Source organism: Gadus macrocephalus, chromosome 21 (assembly GCF_031168955.1).
Source record: "Gadus macrocephalus chromosome 21, ASM3116895v1".
Taxonomy (NCBI): Eukaryota; Metazoa; Chordata; class Actinopteri; order Gadiformes; family Gadidae; genus Gadus; species Gadus macrocephalus.
Genome location: NC_082402.1, coordinates 10,951,026 through 10,975,204, shown reverse-complemented (window position 1 = coordinate 10,975,204; position 24,179 = coordinate 10,951,026). Strand labels below are relative to the sequence as shown.

At 51.0% G+C, this 24,179-nt stretch overlaps 1 protein-coding gene across 1 annotated transcript in view; it reads left to right on the top strand.

The window, feature by feature from the left end:
* Positions 1–21,326, top strand: part of jag2b (jagged canonical Notch ligand 2b) — a 29,635-nt gene extending 8,309 nt beyond the window's left edge. The window contains exons 3-25 of the mRNA XM_060042429.1: positions 1,819–2,211; positions 3,203–3,263; positions 5,601–5,731; positions 6,742–6,861; positions 7,160–7,273; positions 7,953–8,066; positions 8,668–8,781; positions 9,521–9,567; positions 9,747–9,920; positions 11,620–11,782; positions 11,914–12,075; positions 12,303–12,416; positions 12,551–12,664; positions 12,771–12,884; positions 13,153–13,269; positions 13,598–13,625; positions 14,523–14,608; positions 15,411–15,524; positions 15,845–15,960; positions 16,279–16,551; positions 17,219–17,350; positions 17,802–17,952; positions 18,283–21,326. Of these exons, the coding sequence (XP_059898412.1) occupies positions 1,819–2,211; positions 3,203–3,263; positions 5,601–5,731; positions 6,742–6,861; positions 7,160–7,273; positions 7,953–8,066; positions 8,668–8,781; positions 9,521–9,567; positions 9,747–9,920; positions 11,620–11,782; positions 11,914–12,075; positions 12,303–12,416; positions 12,551–12,664; positions 12,771–12,884; positions 13,153–13,269; positions 13,598–13,625; positions 14,523–14,608; positions 15,411–15,524; positions 15,845–15,960; positions 16,279–16,551; positions 17,219–17,350; positions 17,802–17,952; positions 18,283–18,899 (3,569 nt within the window). The 3' untranslated portion in view covers positions 18,900–21,326. The remainder of the gene's footprint in view (positions 1–1,818; positions 2,212–3,202; positions 3,264–5,600; positions 5,732–6,741; positions 6,862–7,159; positions 7,274–7,952; positions 8,067–8,667; positions 8,782–9,520; positions 9,568–9,746; positions 9,921–11,619; positions 11,783–11,913; positions 12,076–12,302; positions 12,417–12,550; positions 12,665–12,770; positions 12,885–13,152; positions 13,270–13,597; positions 13,626–14,522; positions 14,609–15,410; positions 15,525–15,844; positions 15,961–16,278; positions 16,552–17,218; positions 17,351–17,801; positions 17,953–18,282) is intronic.
* Positions 21,327–24,179: the final 2,853 nt, after the last annotated feature.

The following is a 24,179-nucleotide window of genomic DNA, read 5'->3' as shown; positions in this document are numbered from 1 at the left end:
TGTGTGTGTGTGTGTGTGTGTGTGTGTGTGTGTGTGTGTGTGTGTGTGTGTGTGTGTGTGTGTGTGTGTGTGTGTGTGTGTGTGTGTGTGTGTGTGTGTGTGTGTGTGTGTGTGTGTGTGTCCCAAAGGAAATCGCTGGGCCCCTCTTATTTCCACACAAATAGTTTCCAGGGTTGTGATCCTGTCTCGATTAAGACGGCGGCCGTGGGGGGGGGGGGGGGGGGGGGGCTGTTTACCGTGAGCATTGATGCGGGGTGAGGTGAAATGGTCAGGCGTTTCAAATGAACATCTACAACACCCTCGGGAGACGGCCCAAACAATATCTATATGCTGATGCCAGGAAACGGTTTAGTCTGCAGATGATGTGTTGACTCCATCATGTGTGTGTGTCTATATATTATTATACATGCATGAGATTTTCGGCTTTTCATTCGCTGGGGACATGGCCCTTCACCTGGATGTTGATCTCTTATCCCGGCAGCAGCTTGTCATGTGCTCACAGCCAGCGTCAGAATGCCAATGGGATCCCCAGCGTTTTGAATGTGACTCGTGGGGAACGTATACAATGATGCTCTGATGGCCACAGTGATGCAGGCCTTTTTGGGTTACTGTTGTTGCATGAATTATTCAGGGGACGTAAAGGGAAGCTCGTTGCAGATAGGAAACTGAAGAAAGTGGAGAGGAGTTAATTTCACTCGGCTGGTGTCATGGAGTGACGTTTTGGGGTGCCTTTCTGCAAAACGGCCAAGAATAGATGAAATGTAGTTTATATCCCCAAAAATGTTCAACGATGGCTTGTTCCATGTGAGAATATTGTTATTGTATTGATTTGTGTATCAGGTAGTATTCTCCCTAGGATAGAAGAAAAAGGGTCGCGGCTATCAGTTCCATAGGAGCCTACCTCAAGCTCATGCTCTTACTCGCTCTCGCGCTCCCTTGCTCTCTTGCTCACTCCCTTGCTCTCTTGCTCACTCCCTTGCTCTCTTGCTCACTCCCTTGCTCTCTCGCTCACTCCCTCTCTCTCTCCGCCTCCCTCGCTCTCCGCCTCCCTCGCTCTCTCTCCGCCTCCCTCGCTCTCTCTCCGCCTCCCTCGCTCTCTCTCCGCCTCCCTCGCTCTCTCTCCGCCTCCCTCGCTCTCTCTCCGCCTCCCTCGCTCTCTGGGTGCTATTGTAGTAATGGCAGCTATCGGGTGTCAACACAGTTCCAGTACAAGGCCTCCTCTCCAATTAGCTGCTTGTTGACAGCGTGTCTGACGCATGCCTGGGGGTGGGTGGGTGGGTGGGTGGGTGGGAGCCAGCGGCTGATGCATTGCACCCACATTTTTCCATACAGGATCATTACTTATTCCTTTGACAAACACTGCTGTTCAACAAGCTTTTCTTTTTACAGTACAGAGTAGACCTCTTCTATCTATCACCCTTATTGTTGCACTGATCGAAGCACTCTATATCCGCGTTAGTGGCTATAGGGGTCGAAAGCTGACGACAATGTGATTCATAGTTGGACCTACGAAGACTAGCCAAGGCCAAACGGCAGTGGACGAGGGTACCGTTAGTAAATAATAAAACCCTCCGGGGTCTGGCTGTCATCCGATTCCTTGGCCCAGAAGCATAAACGCACTCGGTGCTGATCTGGGGTGTCATCGCTTGACTCTCTCGAAGATCAACCGGAACCGTACTATAAGGTTGTGTTTGGGCCGAACGCCTGTTGCACGGTTCGAGAGAGCAGCTGCAGTACCACATGCACACAGAAGGTGATTACCGGGTGGGGGAACATTCCTAGGTGGATGGAAAACACAATGCATATTTATACCGTGAGGTGTGGACGGAGATGTTCATCCATATTCATACCTCAGTACAACATCGCTTTCTTTCGTTTTTTTCCACCGACATAATGAAGTGAAAAGCCATTCAGCTTACTTTGTACGTGTCCCCCCCCCCCCCCCCCCTACAGGCGGGGATAAGCTTCTGATCGAGCGCAGCGTGCACACGGGCTTCCTGAACCCGGGCGAGCAGTGGCACACGGAGCATCACAACGGGCCGGTGGCGCGGCTGTCGTACCGCGTGCGGGTCCGCTGCGACGAGCACTACTACAGCAGCAAGTGCAACGAGCTGTGTGTGCCGCGCGACGACTACTTCGGCCACTACCGCTGCGAGACGTCGGGCCAGCGGGCCTGCCTGGAAGGCTGGATGGGCAAGGACTGCACCATAGGTACAGGGAAATAAATATCATTAATGATTATGATTATGATGATGAAGATGAAGATGACATGAGCCCAATGTCCCCTGCTACAACATCATGCTTACGGTTGTTGTTCAGTTGAGGAAGATGTCAGTGTGTGTGTGTGTGTGTGTGTGTGTGTGTGTGTCTGTGTGTGTTTTGAGGTTCGCTGACACTGTCTGTGTGAACGGTAGGTTGGTTTGATGGGTTAAATTTTATCAAATTTTTTTTAACTTCGTACTATTCTGAAATAAGCACGCGCCACACTCGTAATATTAACATTTAGAAATGTACCAGCACCTGCTTCTAGGTAAGCTAGCTGTGCGTGGGGGGCCTCCCTTCATAATAAATCACCCAGCAGGGCCTTACGGGTGAGACTAGTGGGAGGTGATCTGTTGTCCTTTAAAGCAGGGGGGGGGGGGGGGGGGGGGTTTGTGTTGTTGCCCCCAGGCGATAAAGTTGTTTAACCCCCCCCCCCCCAACCCCCACCTCTGACAGCCCACCCTGGGTCATCGGGGGGTGTGCAGTGAATTCTCACGTCTTGTTAGGATGACGGTCAGCAACAGGCGAGCAAACCCCCCCCCCCCCACCACCATATAGTGTTCGGAATTAGAAGAAACACAATTGAGATTTGTTTTATGGTGTGTGTGGTCGGAGTCGTAATGCTTTGTGTGTTGTCAGTCAAGGCGCTGACAAATCCCAGGGTCCTGCACACTTCTATGTTGATGTGTGAATGTGGCGGGTAACGATTAATCGTTAAAAAAGAGTTGAGGAGGTTTGATGCGTTAATGCATTGGATGTATTCCACTGAGGCTCAGTCCATCGGTTTCCCCCGATTCAACATGGGAGGCCATTTTGAATTGATTTGTTTGAATTGTAAAGGAAAAATACATTATTTACAAGGCTATCTGTATTTAAAAGGTATTCGCCTTTTGCATCGTGCTCATGTTTCTGCCATGACTTCTGTCCGATTTTCTTTTAGCGATCTGCAAGCAGGGTTGCAACCTGTTGCACGGGAGCTGCGGCAAGCCTGGGGAATGCAAGTAAGTGGAGCGATTCCTATTGTGTTGGAGACCCCCCGCTGCTCATGAGAATCACACGGCCCTTTGTTATCACGCCTATAGAATGTCTTCCTGAGGGACCTTAAAGGGGCTGGTGCTACGATGGGAGAGCTGTAAAGAGAGAGAGGGACTTAGAAAATACAAAACCCCCCCTGCAAAACGTCCCCTCAGTCGCTTGAGATGTTTGATTCGCTCACCTGTGGTCGATCTAAATCGGCTCGTACGGAGGCAGGCACGATCAACTCGATCTGGTATTCTCAGAGAGCCTTTCGCTCACCAATGGCTGATGGAGGGCGCTGATATTTCTCCCAAATGACACTGAAATGAGCGCTGTTCAATCTCACCTACAGCACCTTTAATCAATCCCATGTCGCTGTCACGCACAATATCATGCACCATTTCCCCCCTGCTTTGGATGTGGGAAAGCTTGTACATTGGAATAAACGCAAGCCACTCACTCCTCTGAAAGAAATGTTCCCTCCTCTCTCTTTGTCAAGCTTACTCTGTGTCACCACTGGGGCTCTACAGCCTGACGACTGTGATAAGGGAAGCCTCGTTGTGTATCGCACTGTGGTATGCACTTTGGGGAAAAAAACCTCACAAAAACAAACGGAAAAAGAAGAAAAAGGAAATGCCTTGGTTTGATAAAGTGACGTGAGCCACATAGCTTCAGCGCCTCAGGAAACTGTACTTCCTACTCTTCACCTGTTACCCCCCTCCCCCACTGGAGATCCCCCTCCCCCACTGGAGATCCCCCCCCCCCCCCACCCCCTCTTCCTCGTCCCCATGTGAGATGGACAGATCAGCTTCTATGCGGTCACAAGGAGACCAATGGGAGGAAGGCAGTGCTGCCCCCGCTTGCATTGTTTAAAGTTTTCGTAATAAAGGCTGATTAGCAACGGGAGAGGGCCAGGGGAAATGGAGCTGTCCTTAAAACCATCCCTCACTGTACTGGGGGGGGAGGGAGGGCTGTGTGTGTGTGTGTGTGTGTGTGTGTGTGTGTGAGACAGAAGTTTCTGATGCTACGGAAGCAGCATTGTTTCACAGGCATGGTCACTCTGACCTTTTAATATAGCCTCCATGTTCTGCGCAAGAGGGAACCCACAAGCCAGGGACTGGCCGGCTGATCTGTAAGCAGACCCAGAGCAGCCCTCGCCGGTCTAACGGACCACCTTGATGAAGCCCAAAGCATCGACGGTCACGCTGTGCTCAGGATGTGAAAGGAGGGCCGAAGAAGGCTCGTTGGAGATACCGCTGTAACACAGGTTATGGAGGAAGTCTGCAAACACCAGCAACAGTTTCCCACTAAACTGCCCCCCGGTGGGCTGCTTGGGCGGCCCGCTGAAGCCAGTCCCAAGGGTGGCTAGCCTCACCTGTCCCCACCCCCAGCCTGCTCTGGCTGTGTTTTGAAGGCCTTATTTCCCAGACAAGTCGGTGGGCGGGGGGAACGCTGTCTCCGTGCCGACCGCGGGGGAGGGTGTGTTTGTGTGTCGGGGGGGGGGGGATGCTGAAAATAGCTTGTCAATGGACCAGACAGCTGTCCCAAAGACGACAACGACAGTGCTGCAGCGTTGGCGAGATAGCGTTGGGACAGTAGAGATGGGAGTGCATGACACACACACACACACACACACACACACACACACACACACACACACACACACACACACACACACACACACACACACACACACACACACACACACACACACACACACACACACACACACACCTACCTCTCTCTGATTCGACCCCAGTGTGGGAGCCCTACTGGGTGTATTCTTAACCCCTCTTGCCCTGGAATGTTACTCTTGACCAAATTATCTCCGCCCTTTAGACGGGGCTATCCAGGGATCTCATGGAGACTTCCCAACAACGGCTCCAAAGACTTATTTAAAAATAAGTTGTTTTTCTTCTTCCTGTGTTGCACCCTGGGTATCGAGTGAAGCCGTGCGTACAGCATTGGTTATGTTTTGATATTCTGACTGTTGACAATGCTGCTGTTACCACTGTTTGATGCGTAGTTTCATGCTCAACATGTGCGCGATACACTGCTCGCACTACAGCAGGCTCCTCTGCACCGATCACCGCCCTCAACCGGGAGCCCCCGTGTTTCCCCCTGCTCCCTCGGACCCCGCCCCACACCCCGCCGCCGGGTCAAACCATGCTGTGCAAACCCCTCGCCAGGTTCCTTCGCTAATCCCCGCCCTAGAGGTCCCCGATGTGATGTGCAAACGCTTCTGTTGAATCGCCTGTCGGGTGTGTTCATGGTTCCTCGCTGACCGGTTCTGACCGGTCGCTCCCCCTGTAAACCTCCAGGTGCAACTACGGCTTCCAGGGGCCGTTCTGCGACGACTGCGTGCCGTACCCGGGCTGCGTGCACGGGACCTGCGCCGTCCCGTGGCAGTGCAGCTGTGAGAGGAACTGGGGCGGCCTGCTGTGTGATAAAGGTGAGCGGCGTGGACACACGCACACGCACGCACACACACACACACACAGACACACACAGACACACACAGACACAGAGAGACTGACATGAAGATAGTCACGTTTTACACCCGACGCACAGTCGTGTCGATGACGTTAACGTTCGTGGTCACGTCGTCGACTCGGAGACGCGTCTGAGGAAAGAAATCATGTGACACTTTTGATACTCATTGGTAAAGATGTTTGGTGAATTTGCATTCGCATTAGGCGCACGATTGAACGCTTCCATCCCCAGGCCCGCTCCTACTATGTTGTTCCCGTCCCGCCGTTGGCAGGGAGAACAGATGGCTTTACTGTGGGTGCGATCCGAACCCGCCACAGCGGACACTGGATCCGGCCCGCCTCCCCGCGGACGCCACCGGGGGCACTCTGGGGGATGAGGCCCGGGTCCTCGCCGCCGCCGCTCGGGCAGATCCCCTGTTCATTTATTTATCTCATCACCTTTCCTGTAGGCCGATCGGAGGCTCTCTCTCGCTCTCTCACTCTCGCTCTCTCTCTCTCGCCCTTCCTCCCACTCGCTTCTCCTCCCACAGACTGAGTGCTGAGTGCCGGCTGTCCAGCTAATTAAAATGTGCATTTGTGCAGCTACTCATACTCTGCTTTCAAACGCTTCTCTTGTGGCGTTCAAATGTAAAGAAATGTATGACTACTTGTTGCATTTAAAGCCTTTTATTTAGAGCTTCCTGCCAAAGCACCCATTTAGGGTACCCACTCCCCACTTATATACCCATTGGTTAAAGAGATACAATCACACGCGTTACGATATTGTACATCATATCGTATCACCATGTATCCGCTGATTTCCAATCCCTATTTATATCATGTTGGCATTTGGCCAGCATACAACTCCTATTGACATCAACCGACGGCGTCTGCTTGATTCTCGGCACGAGGAGTCCTCGTCGTTAAATGAATATATATCTAGATGGACCCGCACTGTTCCCGCTCACTGACCTGTCGCCCCTCCCCTCAGACCTGAACTACTGCGGCCGCCACCACCCCTGCATCAACGGGGGCACCTGCATGAACACGGAGCCCGACCAGTACCAGTGCCTCTGTCCCCAGGGCTACTCCGGCCAGACCTGCCAGATAGGTGAGCACGCCCGGCCCGGCGGGCCGCTGGTTTCTCCTCCAGACTCTTCTGCTCGGGCTACCGAAGGGGAGGGCTGGAGGGGTGCTCTGTGTTTCCCAAGCGGTTGAGCGTTTCCTTGTTCGGTGTGGCGATTAATCCGCGTTGCACATTTACGTTTTAAAGCCCCCCAACGGAGGTCAACGCTACGCTCGAGAACAACGCGTTGCGACGCTAAGCCGAGCGAGCCGAAGCATCTCGTCCCTCGAGCCGCAGTCGATATCTGCAGCTGAATAACGCCGTCTCGTCTCTCTCTCCCCAGCCGAGCACGCCTGCGTCTCGGACCCCTGCGCCAACGGCGGGACGTGCCACGAGGTTCCCTCGGGGTTCGACTGCCACTGCCCGCCGGGGTGGGAGGGCCCCACCTGCGCTAACAGTACGTTGTTCTCCCTCCAGAAACCCCCCCGTTGTGGAGGTTCTCTTTTTTCGGTGCCCACCCAAAGCTCTCGCAGGCCATAAAACACTAATTGAACCGCCTTTTGGTTGAGAATTAAAGCAGTGTTTAAATGGCGTCTTCTCGGGACGTGCGTTGGCGCTGCGCCTAAAGAACACACGACGCTCACGGCAGAGCGAGCACTTCATTATCCTTCGAAAACTCCATCATAATGATTAAACCTGTCATCAAACCCAATCACAACGTGGAATCGCCAAGGCGTACTCCGGAACGACGCGTAACGCAGTAATTATGCGTTGTTGGGGTGAACCGGGGTGATAACTGAATTGACACACGCACACACACCCACATTTCTTTTTGCGCCCTCCACCCTGAGCCTGCCTTTGGGTTCTGGGTTCTTGGCAGGGCGCGTGGGTGCGTGTTTCCGCTTGGTGTCTCGGGATGCCTACTGGGGTTACACCCGGCTCTGATGGCTCGGCGCTAAACGCACGTACGGGTGGATTTGCCTTGTCGCTTGCCACTCCTTTTTGAGCCCATCCAAAACAGATAAACACATGTCGCCCCCGCTGTTGGGTCCCGTTATGTGCATTGCTTTACATACAGACCAAAGGGGTTCGTTTTGGTGAATAGACTCATAATTATGGCTTTATTCTTTTTACAGACCTGGATGAGTGTGCCTCTAATCCGTGTGCCCAGGGTGGGACATGCGTCGACCTGGACAACAGCTTTGAGTGTGTCTGCCCCCCTCAGTGGAAAGGGAAGACCTGCCAGATAGGTGCGTGTCTAACGGATCACTTTCTTTTGACAAGGAGTGTGTGTGTGTGTGTGTGTGTGTGTGTGTGTGTGTGTGTGTGTGTGTGTGTGTGTGTGTGTGTGTGTGTGTGTGTGTGTGTGTGTGTGTGTGTGTGTGTGTGTGTGTGTGTGTGTGTGTGTGTTGGGAACATGGGAACCCAAGAGTTTGGTCTCATCTTTCTAGCTCTGCTCTCACCTTACAGGCAGCAATTACCATCAAATATCTTCTCTGGGGAGTGTGTGTGTGCATGCATGGGTCCAAAGGGTTGGTTTCAGAAGGAAGGCAGACGGTGTATGAGTGCGTAGAACAAAGCTGCTTTTGGGCGGGCAGCCCATCTTGGAAGATCTGCCAGTTGTAATGTCCTGTCGAAGTATAACATGTCGTAGCTTCTGCTGTGCTGTTGACTCGCACAATAACGTTGGTGGATGCTTTTGATGGGTGAAGGATCTAAAGGTGGAATTGATCGTGCTCCCCTCCCCTAATTGCTCCACTCTCTACCTCTCTCCCTCGGTCCCTCTCTCTCCACCTCACCCTCCATCAAACTCTCTGGGGCTCGCTGGACCCTTTGGTCTCCGTCTGACAGACGCTAACGAGTGCTTGGGGAAGCCCTGCCTCAACGCTCACTCTTGCAAAAACTTGATCGGTGGATATCTTTGCGCCTGTCTCTGGGGATGGTCCGGACAGAACTGTGACATAAGTCAGTATTATGTATTATATCCTTCGGCGTCGTCCCTACGTTTCTGTCCTCTCCACTGCTTCTTCCTCACACACCTTAACTTTCACACACTCCACTCAACCCAACTTTACTTTTACGCAACCAACTCAACCCAATTTAACCTTGACACTCCGATCTCTGCTCAACCAAACTCGACTCGAACACAAATGAACACGCATAATCTGTCTTTCTTTGAGCTCTTTAACAAGTAACCAAACACTTAATTAAAACTGCACCAAACCTCATGGCAAAGCTTCTAATGGGCTCACACTAGTGCCACACTCTTATTCGAGTGATCTAAGAATCACTAATCTATCTTTTGTGTCATTTTATCTGGTTTGGTTACCTTTCTTCCAAAGCTCTTCCCTTTCTCACTTTGAACACATTCCTGCGTGCATACGCGGCGCTTCCTCTCTGCGACGCGCGGGAGTCTCACTTCCTGTCTTGACTTGCCGCTCAAAGGCACGGCCTCCCTCTCCTTCACCCTTCCGACCCAGCCCCGGCGTGCATGCGGGAACCCCTCTCTGCGGAGGCTTGTCCTCTGTGCCTTTGTGGCCACTCCAGATGATTCACTCTTACCTTCCTCCGGTCGTTCACTCAGACTAACGCCGAGCTCAGCATCGAGTGAGTGAGGGAGGGGGGCGGGGGGCGTCCCCGGCCCTTTCCAATGTTATGTTTCTACTTGTAACGCGCGCGTTTGGCTTCTGCTCTTCTTCTGCAGAGGTCAGCAGCTGCCGTGGTCAGTGTCAGAACGGAGCCACGTGCAAGGTAAGACCGATTTTTAAAACACACACACACACACACACACACACACACACACACACACACACACACACACACACACACACACACACACACACACACACACACACACACACACACACACACACACACACACACACCCCAAAAAGTGCTATATCAATAAATGTGTCATCCTCTCGCTCCAGAAGGCCCAGGGGATCTACCAGTGCCAGTGTCTGCGGGGGTTCACGGGCTCCCACTGCGAGGTCCGGGCGAGCGCCTGCGACTCCGGGCCCTGCCACAACGCGGGGCGCTGCCACGACCTCCGGGGGAGCTTTGTGTGCGAATGCCCCCCCGAGTTCTCAGGAGAACTGTGCGAGGTCAGTGCCAGCAATAGGAACGCACGCAGACGCACACGCATGCACACTGTCTGATTTGATTTATTGGACGTGGAAGCTCCCAATTCTCGATAATCCTTTCTTAAGTGACCCCGTTTATTCATCAACTCATTTGAATGAATGAGCAATCCCGACTGCCAACCTATACATCCTCTCAATTGGCTGCAAACACCCGGCTTGGCTCATAAAATGCGTCGTTGTTTGTTGTATGCATGCGTGTTGCCAATCTGGGGTAATGATGAATAAGATGTAATCAACACCACGGATCTCTCTCTCTCTGAGCCCTGGATGGAGATCGGTGTCGGCTGGGAAGCTAGCCTTGATTTAGCACCCCACCCCTCCCCCTCCCTCCCAGCCCCTCCTGCTATAAATATGAGCCCGTCCTGAATGGAGGCCATCGCCCATACCTCCCAGAACTCTACCCCTGCTCTGCTCCGCTTCTGCGCCTCCCGTCGGCGTGCTGTGCGTCGCTGTGCTTTCAAGCAGCAGCAGCACGACGACTATGCCCGCAGGGATTAGGTGTCTCGCGTGCTCGTACCGACCGACCCTTCATATAGGACCGGTTTAGGACGATGCCGGGAATATTAGCGTCGGGTCGATTTCAAGTTTACGCCGCAATGCAATCAAAAAGCGGTCACGGGTCGCGCCGTGGATAACGACGCGTATCAAAATGAGTGTTAACAATTAAATGGAAATGTCAACCCTTCAGCCCCCAGCGATGCGATGCCTCTTTAACGGTCTTTAATTCGTGTAGTTGTTTGCGCCGCTGCGTACTGCAGCTCTAGGAACAGGATGCCTGCGCTAAACGTTGCGCTGTGATTTATCACAGGTCATGCCCTCGGACTTCCCGCCGCAGACACTAAAGGCCACACCTCTTCACGGCTCAGACCAGCGGCTAACCAGCATAGGATAAATAGATGGTGCTCAGCCACTTGAAGTAAAGTAAACTGCATGCGAGCGCGTGGCCGAGCGCAAGGAGATAACGGTTTGCCCCCCCCCGGCCCCCACACCGAGCACCTTACATGGCAGTGGGTTCAATCCATCGTTTATATGCAGTCGGTTTTCGTTTACAGAAGGAAAAACTGGGTTTTGAGCACCGAGCTCCATATTTGCAGATGTCGCGCCCAGTCGTGTGTCTTCAGTCGGTGTTCAGGGTTGTGGGTTTGCTCTCTGGGTTGTCACCCAACTTTGATCGGACTAGAATTTTGCACTAATGCCTTGCAATGTCGAAGTGTCCTGCCTTCCTTGTTGGCAAAGCACTGACTTATTTTCCTTTTCTTTGTACATTTTACAAGTCCATTTTCTTCAGTGTATGATAGGATTCATTGGAATATTATGAACGTATTTCAAATCTAAAGCTGACACGCAGAAGTCCCTTGGTATATTAAATAGCTGCTCATCAAAGTGATTAGACGGATGGGTTCTAGTTATATCCAGCAAGCGGGCGTATACCATGTCTTCAAATTAGTTGCATTTTTAGGGCAAACAATATAAAAAGAAAACGCTATATTTGTCGTATTCTCTAACTGTGCTCAAAAGGAACCAGCATTAGGACCCACCCAAAAGGAGGAGAGCCCTTCAAGCGATCAACACCCAGGCTTATCGGCATGGCGACGCTCGCCTTAGCTACAATTGGAGCGAACCTGCTGACCCCCAACATGCATTTTCTTGCCCTCGGCAGATCCCCAGTTGGATGCCCTCCGACCCCTGCCACCCCGACCCCTGTGAGAACAAAGCCAGGTGCCACGGCCAGGCCCAGGACTTCTACTGCGCCTGTCCCGAAGGCTACCAGGGGAAGACCTGTGGGCAGGCCCGGGACCGCTGCCGGAGCCCGCCCTGTCAAGGTGAGCCCACCGGCATAAGAAGCAGCTACCTTGACAACCAATGCTCCCTTGTTTTGAATCGGCCTTCGGGACACCACTGTCCTAATGAGGAACATCTCGGTCGTCACACTTTTATTTTATTTTTTTTACAGCGATTGACAGCTGCACCATCACCGTGGCGACCAACAACTCGTCGGAGGTGCGGCACATCTCCTCCAATGTGTGCGGGCCCCGGGGCACATGCAGGAGCCAGCCGGCGGGCAACTTCACCTGCCTCTGTGATCCGGGCTTCATGGGCACCTACTGTCACGAGAGTGAGTCGAGTCAGACTCACCGAGGTCCCAGTTCTTTCTCACTCCTTCAGTCCTCACAGAGGTCTGTCTGTCTGTCTGTGTGTGTGTGTGTGTGTGTGTGACTGTGTGTCCGTCTTTCTCCTTTTTTTCTAAAATCAAAATGTCAGCCTTTTAAAAAGCAAGGTTCATGATGAATTCCATGTGATCTTTCTTCACACCCCTCCTATTCTCCTCGGTCCCCCACCCAGACGTCAACGACTGTGACAGCGCCCCCTGTCGCAGTGGAGGAACGTGCATCGACGGTGTGAACTCCTTCCAGTGCATCTGTCCCGACGGCTGGGAAGGCCGACTTTGTGACCTCAGTGAGTTCCTCCTTCCTGTCCGGTCCGGTCTGGTCTGGTCTGGTCTGGTCTGGTCTGAATGTGGTGCGTGGAGTTTGGAGCTCTCCTCTATAGTAACCCTCCCGTCTCTGCCTGGCTGTGCTCCCTCCCTCCAGACGTGAACGAGTGCAGACACAACCCCTGTAAGAACGGCGGGCGCTGCGTCGACCTGGTCAATGACTTCCACTGCAAGTGTGCCGACGGCTGGAAGGGCAAGACCTGCCACTCGCGTAAGTGTGTGTGTGTGTGGATATATCCACCAGACGGTCCATGTGATCCGCTGTCCTCGAGGACCTTCTGTTCAACGTTGAACTTAAGGGTTTGTGCTCTCTGCAGGTGAGAATCAGTGTGACTCCACCACCTGCAGCAACGGAGGCACCTGCTACGACCGCGGAGACGCCTTCCGCTGTGCCTGCCCGCCCGGGTGGGGGGGCAACACCTGCAACACGGGTAAAGGCCCCTTATTGGAAGCCTTCCACGCTAAGGTTCCGGGGTTCGAGCCCAAGTGCCTGCGTATCGGCAGTCTTTCCGCCGCCATCCTTGATCCCCGTGATTAAAGGAGCGTCTTTTAAACGACGTACATGGGGGAAAAGTAGCACTCCTTTTTGGGTGTTCTTTATGTACCTAATTCAATCCTATGTGAATTGTGGTGTCTCCGGGATTGGCTCACCTTTCCTTTGCGTTGCCTCTCCCCCCCCCCCCCCCCCCCCTCCCGCAGCCATGAACAGCACCTGCTCATCCAGCCCCTGCTCCAACGGCGGCACCTGCGTCGGCGGAGGAGACACCTTCACGTGCATCTGCAAAGAGGGCTGGGAAGGCCCCGCCTGTGGCCGAAGTAGGTTCCTCTGCTTGGCTTCAGCTACTGATTGACCACATCCAAAAATAGACCACATCCTTCTGTCTTCCCCACCACCAGAGGCGGGGGTGGGGAAGACAGAAGGATGTGGTCTATTTTTTTGACGGGTGGGGGGGAGGGGCTGAACATTGTCCTGGTAAGCGCATCTGACTGCATGCGAGCATCTTTTTAGCTAACCCTTAGACCTACCTGCTCCTTTATGACCCGTATCTGACATTTGGATAAGAGTCTGTGATGTTGAGCAACTACTTTTTCTCACAATTGATCATTGTATTTACGTTGCGTTTCTCCCCGCCTCTCCCGTCAGACACCAACGACTGCAACCCTCACCCGTGGTGAGTAGACGTTCCTGCTTTCAGCTCTACGGAGGTTATCCCCCCGTCGTCCCCTAGCACCGTGCCATATAGCCCTCTAGTATCACTAGCTCAGCCCAAAGGACACATACCGTACTCCTGAGAGTTGGAATGAGAAACTCCTCGCCAAAAAAAACAACAACCCGGTGACTCAGTGGAGGTCTCTGTCTGAGGCTTGATTTAAAGACACCTTCCACTGGCTCCTCCTTCAAGCCCCCCCCCCCCCCCCCCCGCCCCCCCATCCCTCACATTCCCTCCATTGGGCTTCTGAGAATGGGGGTTGAGGGGGAGGGGAGAGGGGGTGGAGGAGCCAGTGAAGGCAGTGGAAGGTGTCCTTAAATCAAACCTCAGACAGAGATCTCCATCGAGTCACCGGGCTTGGATGTCGCTGAACAGGAGTGGGGGAGGGTGGGTGTGTGTGTGTGTGTGTGTGTGTGTGTGTGTGTGTGTGTGTGTGTGTGTGTGTGTGTGTGTGTGTGTGTGTGTGTGTGTGTGTGTGTGTGTGTGTGTGTGTGTGTGTGTGTGTGTGTGTGTGTGTGTGTGTGTGTGTGTGCAATTTCGGGAAGTGATTGAGAGAGTGAGTTGCTGGATGGGGGATGGGAGGGGGAGGAGGACTATGACCTGGGGGGGAGGGTGTCGTTGGGGGAGGGGGTGTCCCTTCTAAGGAGGAGGGGAACAGAGGGATGCTGAGGAGAGGAGGGGACGGGACACGCCTATTAGCATCTGAAAGCCAGGGCCGTGTATTGATGGGACACACACACACACACACACACACACACACACACACACACACACACACACACACTACTAATGTAGGTGCTTTGGTCCTGTGTGGCTCTATGGCCCTATTTATGTCTGTCTCTCTCTCGCCCTGCGCAGCTACAACGGCGGTGTCTGTGTAGATGGAGTGAACTGGTTCCGCTGCGAGTGCGCGCCCGGTTTTGCTGGTCCAGACTGCCGCATCAGTGAGTACCAGACCTGCAACAGAAGCATCTAATTTGGGGGTCTTCACAAGCCCTATCCTCTTTTATTCTTTTTTACTTTTTTACTTTTCATCATGGTGACGAAGGGTCAAATGGATGAAGGAGAGACCCACATGCATATATATATATTTTTTAACCCATGACCCCGTTGACCTCAAGAGGTCAACACGCACGCACGCGTGCGCGCACACACACACACACACACACACGCGCGCACACAGGCACACGTCTTTGACTCACACACACACAACAAATTACTTGGTGACCTAGAAATTCTTCCCTGTTCTGTCTTTGTGTTGGCCGTGCTAGAGGTCCCCTCTCTCTCTCTGCCTGACCTGAATGGGGTTTCAAACACACACACTTGAGCAGCTCTCAAATATAAAAACTCACATTGCAGGCATAGCTGCCAGTTTCAGACAGGGGCCTATGCAGTTTGGTTCGGTTCGGTTAGCAGTATATTCTTGGTTTCAAGCGTACATTTTATAAATGTTGGCCCTTTACTCAGCATTGAGCCATTCGTGTTTTTAGGGCATTCTCGACCAAAGCCATAGTGTATTTATAGCCTTGGTCATAACTGCACTATGTAGTCATAACTACACTATGTAGTTATGACCATAGTAGATGTTCTGCTTTACGTTTGACCCAAGCTAGAATCCCCTTGGTGGCTGTTTCACTGCAGTATTCTCAGAAACGCAAGAGTATCACTGTGAACCAGTTTACTGGGCTGTTTCATTGTTGGTGATATAAATGGTCTCTCTTTCTCCCTCTGCCTCTCTCTCATCAGATATAAACGAATGCCAGTCGTCGCCCTGTGCTTACGGCGCCACCTGCGTGGACGAGATCAACGGATTCCGCTGCATCTGCCCGTTGGGGAGAACGGGGACGCTATGCCAAGAGTGTAAGTATAACGCTGTGTTTTTATATAAAATGTACCTTCCTGGACGTGTGTGTGTGTGTGTGTGTGTGTGTGTGTGTGTGTGTGTGTGTGTGTGTGTGTGTGTGTGTGTGTGTGTGTGTGTGTGTGTGTGTGTGTGTGTGTGTGTGTGTGTGTGTGTGTGTGTGTGTGTGTGTGTGTGTGTGTGTGTGTGTGCGTGTCTTCAGTATCACATTTCACCCTTTTTTCAAAGGGTGACCAAACCATATCGCAGGGACAGTGCCACCTCTGGTGAAACCCGGTCACTGCAGTTGTTAATTCCTACTTTGTGTGGGCCTCTGTAGTCGTGGGCGTCGGGAAGACCTGCCACCACCACGGCCTCCAGTTCCCTCACGGCAGCCTCTGGGACGAGGAGTGCAACAGTTGTCGCTGCGCCGACGGCAAAGTGCTCTGCACTAAGGTAGCTCACCACACACACACACACACACACACACACACACACACACACACACACACACACACACACACACACACACACACACACACACACACACACACACACCGCCCCATGTCTGATCACAACAAAGAACATGGATACCTTTTACCTAGGGACCAAAAAAAGAAGTATTGCTCTCTAATCCAAGCCCCCTGTGATCCGGTCGTTCATCCGCTCCTAAATCGATCGGCTCAATCGATAGCATAAATAACGGAGGCACTAATGCCTAACTGGACCACTGTATGTCTCTCCCCCCCCCCCCTCCTCCTCTCCTGGGACCAGGTGCTGTGCGGCCGCCTCCCCTGTCTGCTCCAGAGCCCCCCAGGAGGCGAGGAGGCGGGCGGGGGCGTGCGCCGGCCGTGCCCCGCGGGCCGGGAGTGTCTGGAGCACGGCCACCTCACCTGCTTCTCGCCCCCCTGCCACCAGTGGGGGGTCTGTTCCGCCCCGGGCCCCCTGCTCACGCCCCCGCCCACCAAGTGCCAGCCCAACACGGGCCACCTGGACAGCGGCTGCGCCCACATCACGCTGGTCTTCAACCGGGACAAGGTGCCCACCGTGAGTGCCCGGGCGTCGGCGGGCGGGTGTGTGTGGCGTCGTCGTGTTCACTCGCGCATCGGAAACCCCAGATTGTAACCTGGTTGCTCAAGTGTCATGCAAACGCCAAAGCCGGGTTATGACGTTTGAGGGAGCCGGGATTCTTATCCAGTGTTATTTGTCATGTAAACACGGTTGGCGGGTTTCGGGGACATTTTGTGTTTTTGTTTGATTATTTCTGTGAGTGCTCTGAATGTTCAGGTAGTCACCGAATACATAACGATTGCTTTGTGTTGACACGGCATAGACCTATGATGACGTGGCATTCAGAGCACTTTCGTACTGACAAGGAGACGTGTTTTATTTTGGATCTAATGAGAGATTAACGTATTGAAAAACCTTGACGGTGCAGTGCATGTACACATGCTCACTGATGTATCAGGTCTGCAAGGCGTCAGTATCTGTCATATTCCAACACAAGCGTGCCATTCCTTCTACCGATCTACCTCCCGTACCTCCCAGTTGCCATGGCGGCCATGTAAACACGATAAACACCCTAACCTGGTCCCGCTCCCTAACGAGGTGTTTGGCTCTGCATGTATACGTACTGAATGATCTCCTCCTGACACTCCCACTCTCCTTGTTGCCAAACTGTGTGTGTGTGTGTGTGTGCTGTTGTCTAAACCAGGGCACCACGGTGGAGAACATCTGCTCAGAGCTGCGCTACCTGCCAGACACCCGGTCTCTGGCCCGGGACCACGCCCTGGTCCTGCTCTGTGACCTGTCCCACTCCACCGCCGACGCCGTGGAGGTGGCCATCGTGAGTGGCCCGGCTCATTCTGCTCCACTTATAACGCTTCCTTCGGATGTTTGTGGTTGTGAACTAATAGGACATTCACACAACGGTCTAGAATCCATATCATTTGAAGACAAAACTTAAAATTTCCTCTTAACGCCCACCGTTTCATTCATGTATTGTTGTTGTAATCCTCTGTATTGTTTATCCAATTCAGTATCAAGTATCATTTAATGACGTTTATTAAATGTTGACAGAGTGTGATGCAAAACAATCCTTCCTTGTCAAAGTGGATGCTATTGCAATCACAATATCTGTCTGAATAATAAGAATATAATAACAACATGATTTGTTTTTCTATTAGTTTTACATTTTTCAACCCTACTTGCATGCTGACTGGACCGCCCCTTTTTTTAAATAACCATCACAAACGAAAGAACCCTTGTTAAGCGAGCGGTGTGTTCTGTGTCTGCAGTCCTTCCAGCCTCAGGACCAGTCAGACCAAAGCAGGATCCAGGACGCGGTCAGCATCATCGTCGGCACGCTGTCCAAGCGCCACAACAGCACCGTCATGCCTGCGGTCATCAAGGTCAATGTGGAGACGCAGGCATTTCCTCCGTCACTGGGTGAGCGCAGCGCGGGACTGTGGGAACAGAACACAAAAAAACAGGATGGGGAAAAAGGCGTTCCTCCTCCTCCTCCGAGCCTTTTGTTATGCGGGCCTCGACAAATACCTTATAACTCGGGCGGCTTCTGTTGCCGTGTGAGAGGCCATTCGACCAAGGTTGTTTTTTTAAAACGCACGGATCATGACTAAACGCTAGACGGGCAATCAATGGCGTCCATCAGGGGCGATGGTCGAAGATGATGGGCTTTTGTTGGTGGCGGCTTTAATCCGTGTTTGACGTTTTCCTCCGGCCTTCCTCCTGACTTGTTTTGTTTTGTCGTCCCCTCAGACTACCTGGTGCCCCTGCTGTGCGTCCTCTCCTGCGTGCTCTGCCTGCTCTGTGTGTGCGTGTGCGCCTGGTGGACCCGCAAGCGGAGAAAAGAGCGGGAGAGAAGGAGGGGCGGAGGCGGGGCCCTGGGAGGCGGCGGCGGCGGCGGCGGCACAGCCTCGGAGAGCGTGAACAACCAATGGGAGGCTCTCCGGCCGCAGAAGCAGCAGGAGCAGCAGCAGCAGCCGCCGCAACAGCAGCTTCCGCTGCTCAAAGACAGCAACCGAGAGGCGGAGCAGGAGCGAAAGAAGCTCATTGGCTCCTCCTATCGGACGTGTGACGGAGAGGACGACGAGGAGGAGGAGGAGGAGGAGGAGGAGGAAGAGGAGGAGGAGATGGAGGGAAAGCTGGAGTTTGAGGGGGACGTGGCGATGGAGGCGGGGAAGTGGCAGGTTTGCAAGTACTCAAAGGGGGCGGCGCAGCCCAGCGAGGGGGTGATCTGCACCTCGCGCAGCACCGGGGCGGCGCTCCACAAGGCGCCACACCGGACGCCCGCCTACTGCCCCAAAGACAACCGCTGGAGACACCCCAGCGTGGGCGCACCCGCGCCCAGAGGCTCCAGAGACCATTGTGTATAAAGGTGGGCCTAGGGGGGCGTAGAGAGACGAAGCAGCAGGACTTTTGGACCATAAGACGTGAGACAGCGCACGTTGAGTGGCTGTACTTTTTTGGGGGTGATACGAAAAGGGGTTAAAAAAAGGCTTTAAGTTGAACGAAGCCATTCTTTTTTTTTTTTTTTTTTTTTTTTTTTTTACTATTGTCTCTCTGAAGAATTGTTCAGCCTAAGCGTTAGAAAGAAGTCGGCCTCGAGTTTTGGCTTCAGGATTTTTTTTAATTGATATTATTATTATTATTATTATTATTATTATTATTTTTATGAATATCATTATGTTCGAAGGAGAAGAACAAAACTATCCAGTAGGCTGGAAAATGCCCATCCCTATCTTTTTTTTTTTTTATTATTGTACCATTTTTGTAAGGATGATAAGTCTACATGGATAAAGAATAGTTCCTGTATTCGTTTTGTTTGTTTACAGATGATGATGGTTTGTGTTTTGGTAAGCAGGCTCCTCATTGGTGAAACAACCAACCAACACTAAAAGGGGTGGGGGGGGAGATCACCGGACCGCTTCTTCTTCTTCTTCCCATGAAAAGTGTTCAATGGGACTAGACCGGCTCATAATCAGGACCTGCAGCCGCCCTCCACCATCTCCCCCCCAAACGTTATTAACATTGCTCCCTTCCTTGAGTGACACCACCTTCCATCCTGCTCCTGTGGAACCATCCCACCCCCTCTGTACCCAACCCTAGCCTTACCCTCCCCCCCCCCCCCCAAACCAAAACACACCCCGGGCCTGGATGTGGGGGGAGGAGGAGGAGGAGGACAACGACACCACCCCAGTGCCTATTATGTGGCCTTCCATTTTGTTCTGTCTTCTGAAATGGCTGAAAGCTCTCGGGGTTTATCGGAGGAGTTTTGTTTCCTTCTTTTGTTTTTTGTTTGATTTCCAGTATTTGTATTCTTATTATTTCCAGCTTGACTTGGTAGCAAGTGCCTTCCCAAGAGCTCCCCCCGTCCCCGCCCTCCGCTGGGTGGGGGGGAGGGGGGGGGGTCGCTGTGTCTCGCTGCCCCGGTCCTCCACCTCTTGTGTGTTCTCCAAATCTCGCACAAAGGAAGAGGAGAGGTGTGTTACTTTGTGTCTTGGCGTCTCGGTTGTTCTTCTCTGTGTGTGTGTGTGTGTGTGTGTGTGTGTGTGTGTGTGTGTGTGTGTGTGTGTGTGTGTGTGTGTGTGTGTGTGTGTGTGTGTGTGTGTGTGTGTGTGTGTGTGTGTGTGTTGAAGAGCCACGTTCCACAGCAATGCTCTTGTTTATTTTGTTTATAGAGGAAATGAGAGGTCTGTAAATATGTGTATATACTGAGGGAGTCGCTGTGTATATTTGAATTTAGTAACTTAAAGACAAGTCGCACATTTTTATTATTATTCTTTATTATTATTTGAATTATTTTTTTTACGTTCCATTCCTTTTTATTTATGCCAGTCTAAATGGGGCAGGTTTTAAGACATTTCAAACAAAATTATAGCCAGGATCCCAAAGTCAGGAGCATTTACAGTGAGGTACCACTTGAGAAGGTTTGTCCGCCTGGTTTACTAATGGTTCAGTGGCTTGAGACGTTTCCTCGACACGTCTCTTGTCTTGTCTTGTGTCTTCGATAGAGCCACTTATGCGTGTTGTCTTCGACCAGTATGGTGTGGTTTGATTTGGACAGACAAAATAACCAAAATACATGCACTGGAAAAATGTTGGTGTGAAACTTGTGTACATCATCGTTTATATCCCTATATATATTCTATGCGATGACTATAGGTTATTTCTGCCATGCGTTATTGCATTATCGCATCAGCACGTTAAGAGTTGTTTTTTTTCAGCTCTTTCTGAGCCACAGGGAGAACCATTGGTAGACACGTCCACAAACCTTTTGGGTTCGGGTGCCTTAATGTAACATGTACCGCATTATGTAACCAATGGTCTTTTTTTTATGTTTTTTGTTTTCACTATTTACACAAAGTTACTCTTTTGAGAAAAGGAAAGAACAAAAAAAACGTGTGGTGTTCCGTGGCGCGTTTTATTCGCCAGGCTGAAGTGCGCTCCCTCTCACTTTGCTTTCATGAACACTTTCCCCACGTTCCTGGGAAACCAACCATGGCTCCTTTTGACGTCATGTCCGTGAGAGACGGTGTGTGTGGACTGTTTAAACAGGCATATATATATACAATGTATATGCTGACGTTGATTCAAGGCTCATACCAAGGGAAAAATTTTTTGTCGTTGCGTTCATGCGGTTGTATTATTTCATCAAAGTTTCAGCAATTCAAACTGATTTGGTTTAAACGTTGGCAGTTACTGTTCTTTTTTGTTCGGTTCATATTCATGTTTGTATCAATCAAAAGGCATCATCTTCTCTCTAAATGGGGACATTGCAAAATAAAGAATTACAGATGCAATCTTGCCTAGTTAATCACGAAAGGTTTCATATTCATATTTGAAATGGCGTAGGTAATTAAACAATTACATTTTCAACCCCCTTCACAAAATAAGTACCTTCTTGGCATATAAATGTGGTAATGCTCAATTTCCTCACTTAAACGATATTGCCTTGCCTCTTCTTTTTCTCGCCAGTCAGTCAACACAGAGAGCACAGTTTATGAACATGAAATGAAGAGCATGGTGTGAAGTTCATGAAGTAATGTTGATTTGACTGGAAACCTTTTTCAGCAAGTTCATACTAGTTTTACAAGGTGATGCCCCTGATATCAAATGAGTAGCTCCGGCCTCTGCCTCATGCCTGACTGCATAACTCATCATTATTTCCTTCAAAGGAAATGCACAAATGTTCACCAGTGTCAATTATCTAACAATGTTATAATTATCAGTTTGGATCACAGTTTGAGTGCTGCCCTGACACTAATCCAAATCATGGATATTATCTCTACTCGAAAAGAAATGTAATCCCAATGCGTTTCACTCCATTCTGCCGGATGGCAAATACAAATTGAATGGAAGGACGCAGCATCCTGCACTTGTGAACTGAGAAGGCTGGGTCGATCGGTCCAATAATAAACCCACTGGTCTCCCCGCCTTCCCACCAACCGCTGAGACCATTAACCAATTGTGTGAGGTCTCACGTTCTGGGCTGATATGCTCTCGGCCAATAGGAGGGCCCGCGTGACACCAGCACACACGGTTGTGTGAATGTTTCATGAGTTAAAGTTTATGATGCACTGGGACGGTTTCCTCCCTGACCCTTGCTAATGGGACTTTTTCATTTTTTTGTCTCCCAGATGATCCAGATCAATTTACAGGATCGTCATGGTGATAGAGCAGGGAAGAGCAGGAAGTGGGCCAGGGATCTGATGATGCTGTTTGGGAAATAATGTCACGTGGAACTAAAGATAGCACACATAAACGGTTTTAAACAGTAGGGTGCACTCACACTACAGATATGTCTAGCTTTCCAACACCAATCAGTCATATTCAAATATTCAGCATCTGTGTTAGCTGCATCATCTTAGTGTTATTACAGCAGTTTAATTGTCAATGCATTGCCTGGGAGAAGCGTGCTCCCAGGTTCTTAAAGTTTTAGTTTTTTTTCTAAACCATTGCACCTTTTCTAACTGATGTATTTTTGCATTTGTGCTGATTACTAATTCAATCAGGTTAAATTAATAAAAAGTGGAAGACTTTTACTTTATGAATCTGGAATGGACGACATAAAGACCTCACTTGAATGTAGCCTCTCTTCAGGATCACGGTCTTCCGCGTCGACACTTCAGTGGGGCCTGCAGGGGGCTGAGAAATCCTTGTTTGACCGACCGCTTTCATTTATTATTAGCCGCGTTCCCATTCTTCACAACGCCATCGATACACCACAGAATTTTGCCTTTTTTAAGAACGTAGTAGAAACGTGATGCCTAGTGACTTAGATGTATCGCACACACACACACACACACACACACACACACACACACATTGCACACACACACACATTGCACGCACCCCCACCCTACCCCAACCGGTCCAGCCGGGTAGCATGCCCCCCCCCCCCGCCCACCATCCCAGACAGACTGCAAGGGTAAAACGACACCGGATTCCTGGAGTGACTCCTTGCAGCGGCCAAGGACATCTCCAGGCTAGGTATTTGTAAACAAGTAGTATTCCTGTTGCCCGGCTCGACCCAACTGGGCTACCAAAAAGACCTAGGTTGCTAGACCTCTGCACTGCAACTCTGACACACACACACACACACACACACACACAGATATGTGTGTGTTGCTTTCAGGCCATGGTGTAGATTAGGACACATACTAGCTAGTGTTAATCTTCCGGGTCGATGTGGAGTCTATGAATGACCGGATGACTCGTAGACCAGATTAAATGATAGTATACCAGGTATATCTGGTGGTTTGGGGGTGTGGTGGTGGTGGTGCGGGGAGGGGGAAGGGGTGTAAGGAGGAAGCATGCTGGGTGGCAGGGTTCTAGGCTAAGCCCTCCTAAGCCCATCCGTACAAACACACACACACACACACACGCACACGCACACACAAGCTCAGACAACTTTTATCCTGAGCAGTAACCCGGTACATACTGATCAAATGCATCAGTTATATCAGGGTGCCGACCATCTGCTTTGGTTTCTTGCAACACGATCCATCTATTATCATCTTGATCAAAAGTACATGAGGGATGTGACCCTGATATGATTTATTTATTTTTTGTCCTTGGGTGGGTTCCAATAATGTTCTTTCTGCCTCCAAGCTTTTTGCTCGTTCACCATGCTCTAGTGGAGACAAGCAGCAGCCACGTCCCCGCATCCCCTACGTCTTTTAATTAAGTCAAAGCAGTTCCTGTGATTTTTTTTTTAAGGATAAGTTATGGATGCTATATACTTGTAAGCTGTAGCTGTGACTACTTGTAAGCTTGTAAGCTATTCCATCGTCACAGCTTACAATGTTTTTAAGGTTCAGAGGAAAATGTTGAACAGGCATGATGTGAACAAAGGAAAGTTTTATGCGATACCATTGCTTTTGGTTCTTATATTGGGCTCATGACAATGCCAAATAGCAGCAGGATCTTTAGCAGCAGCAGTGGCGGTTAATTCCTTTTAGATCCTTTCCACAAGAGGTTAAGGTCCTAACCTCAACCTATTGCCCTTTAAACTCTCTCCTAAATTGTCCAAAATCCAAGACTTAAAACAGATCACGGTTGTATCTCCCACCTAACCATAGATCACCATATAACCTCCATGGAAAATGATTTACTTTACTACTTATTTTCAGTCTGACCTTCAACATGCTGGT